We start from the raw sequence: 2,266 nt of genomic DNA on the forward strand, positions 1-2,266 counted from the left end.
AATTGTTTTGAAATTGACAGCAGAATTCAGCAAAATTGAATATTTACGTCCTCAAATCCGTGAAGGGTTTTCGATCAGGCATCATGTTGACTGCCTTCAGGTCCTTCAACCTAAGACCCGGCGCCGTAAACAAGCTGTCAGTTCGTTTCGCTCCAAAATCAAACAAACCATTTGAGGGAGTCTTTATCGCTTGACTTGCAACCAACCGCGTTGTTATGACAGAAGAGGAGAAGGAATTGGAAAAGTACGTATAAGTATAGCTGCCGTGTCGTTTCACGTTAGCTGTTTGCCCAGTTTGGGTCGGCTTACTAATGGCGCACGTTCAGCTCATTGGGTTCCTTCTTTTGCTTTTTGCGCCCTTTGTTATCCCTCCGAATTTTCGACCCATTTGCCTGATTTGACTGCGTGTGTTGCAGACGTGCTGTTGAGGAGCTCCTGAGGGAGACCGACAGGGCTCGGCTGAGAGCCGAGACGATGGGCCCCGCAGGATGGTGAGTCCGCCGGTAATGACGTCACTATCGGGGATTACCTTTCAACCTGGTACAGCACATTTTTAAACCATCTTTGTGTTCCCTTCTAATCAGGTTAAAATGTCCATTGCGAGGCACCAACAAACGCTTCCTTCTCAACACTCTGCGTTCCACAAGCCTGCAACGTAGGCCCGGCGAGCCCAAAGAGGGCCACTCGTCGCACGGTCCGAGTCGGAGGTCCCCCAGTGGGAAGAGCCGCAGCCGGTCGCCTCCCTCCAGACGGGACGGCGGACACTCGCGCAAGCATCATCATCATCATCGCGAGGACATCTACAGCGGCGACGCCAAGAGGCGGGACAGAGAGCGGGAGCGGAGTCACAGACGTAAGGGCGAGCGCGAGAGGGACGTGACGTCGGATGGACACTCGGCGGAAAAAGACAGGCGAACGTCAAAGACGAGGACGGGCCACTAGTCCGCTGGAACAATCGTGGATCCATTTTCCACAGCGCCCGCCCGACCGCCCGTCCTTTTTAGGTTCTTGCCTCATTCAAACAAGAAAGTGCTAGTTAAGTAGCTCAGGGAGGACATTGGCGCCAATCACCATTTTGTGCTGATCTTGATGTCATTTTTCATTTCAATGCTGTGTTTTGGCAACATTTGAGGACACACAGATGGTTCAAAGAGCTCCCGCCATCTGACTTGTTTACACGTTTTATTGTTTGACGTAGTCGGGTCGATGTGACTATTTCACGTAAGTCAAGTCCGCTTCGTAAATCGCGTTATCCACGTGGAAGATATCTTCCTTTTGAACTACTTCCTTCCTTTTCCAAAGGATGTTCAAATATGAACGCCGTCCAGCCAGCCGCCGATTGGCGTCACTTACTCTTTTATTGCGTGTGCGAGTGCCCTATTACCATGCTGAGCGCTTTATTGTCTCTGTTGAACAACTGTAACTTCACAAACTGGCAGTAGCAGTAAAACAGGGCCAAATCCAGATGTCGGGATGAAGTGGGTTACCGTGTCCGTCCGTAAGTGAAGAGACTGCGGGAAGCGTCACCGCGTGAAAGCGCTCGCAGTCGCCACACGCCGAGTCGCTAATTGAGTTCCAGCTTAATCGATTAACCAGGAGAGGCCTTGCTTAATGGGGCCTAACGCCGAGTGTACATAGAGCAAGACTAATGGCCGGTCAACATGGTGCGAGCGCGCCGCCTCGGAGCTGCTAAGTGCTGTTAAATGAGGCGTCCACATCGGCGTCACGGCGCAGCGCAGCGCCGGTCTAATGCGCTCACATGCCCTAACAATTGGCCAAAAAGGTTTGGGAAAAGCTGCCTGAACCAACTTTTTGGGGGGAACAAAGAACTCATTTGAACAGTTTGGCATCGGTGGTACGGCTTTTCTTTTGCAGTCTTATGTTCCTATTCCTATGAATTGGATCCTCCAACGAGAAGTGGAACTGACCAGCAACTTTTTGGTCGATTTTACATTGGATGTTCGTTTTATTGTCTGTTGCTTGACCGTCATTCTTTTGTGTCGTCATTCCCATTCGCTTGACTCCCAATTGAAGCCACTGCTAATGACAGAAATTGTAAATAAAAGAACTTTGCTTTGGACTGTTCAACATTGTTACCCATCTTATTTTGTGACGTTTTAACTTCCTGTCATTTCAATATGTGTTTTGTATGACAAAACGAGGCTCGCTGTACATAAATGCAGTGAGTCAACACGTGGCCCTATTGACTTTGTTCAATTTAGCGAAGGCTCCGCTCAGCCAATGGATGGCCTCCCAGCCAACTCAC

General features: G+C 49.8%; 1 protein-coding gene across 1 annotated transcript; it reads left to right on the top strand.

Moving 5' to 3' along the window:
- Window positions 1–69: 69 nt before the first annotated feature.
- Window positions 70–2,088, top strand: LOC148380598 (uncharacterized). Its single transcript, XM_088364140.1, has 3 exons — window positions 70–244; window positions 417–491; window positions 585–2,088. Exons 1-3 carry the CDS (start codon window positions 216–218, stop codon window positions 940–942), a joined length of 462 nt encoding a protein of 153 aa, XP_088220266.1. The 5' UTR covers window positions 70–215; the 3' UTR covers window positions 943–2,088.
- The last annotated feature ends 178 nt before the right edge of the window (window positions 2,089–2,266 follow it).

Source organism: Syngnathus floridae, chromosome 20 (genome assembly GCF_059516105.1).
Source record: "Syngnathus floridae isolate MCC-2025c chromosome 20, RoL_Sflo_1.0, whole genome shotgun sequence".
Taxonomy (NCBI): Eukaryota; Metazoa; Chordata; class Actinopteri; order Syngnathiformes; family Syngnathidae; genus Syngnathus; species Syngnathus floridae.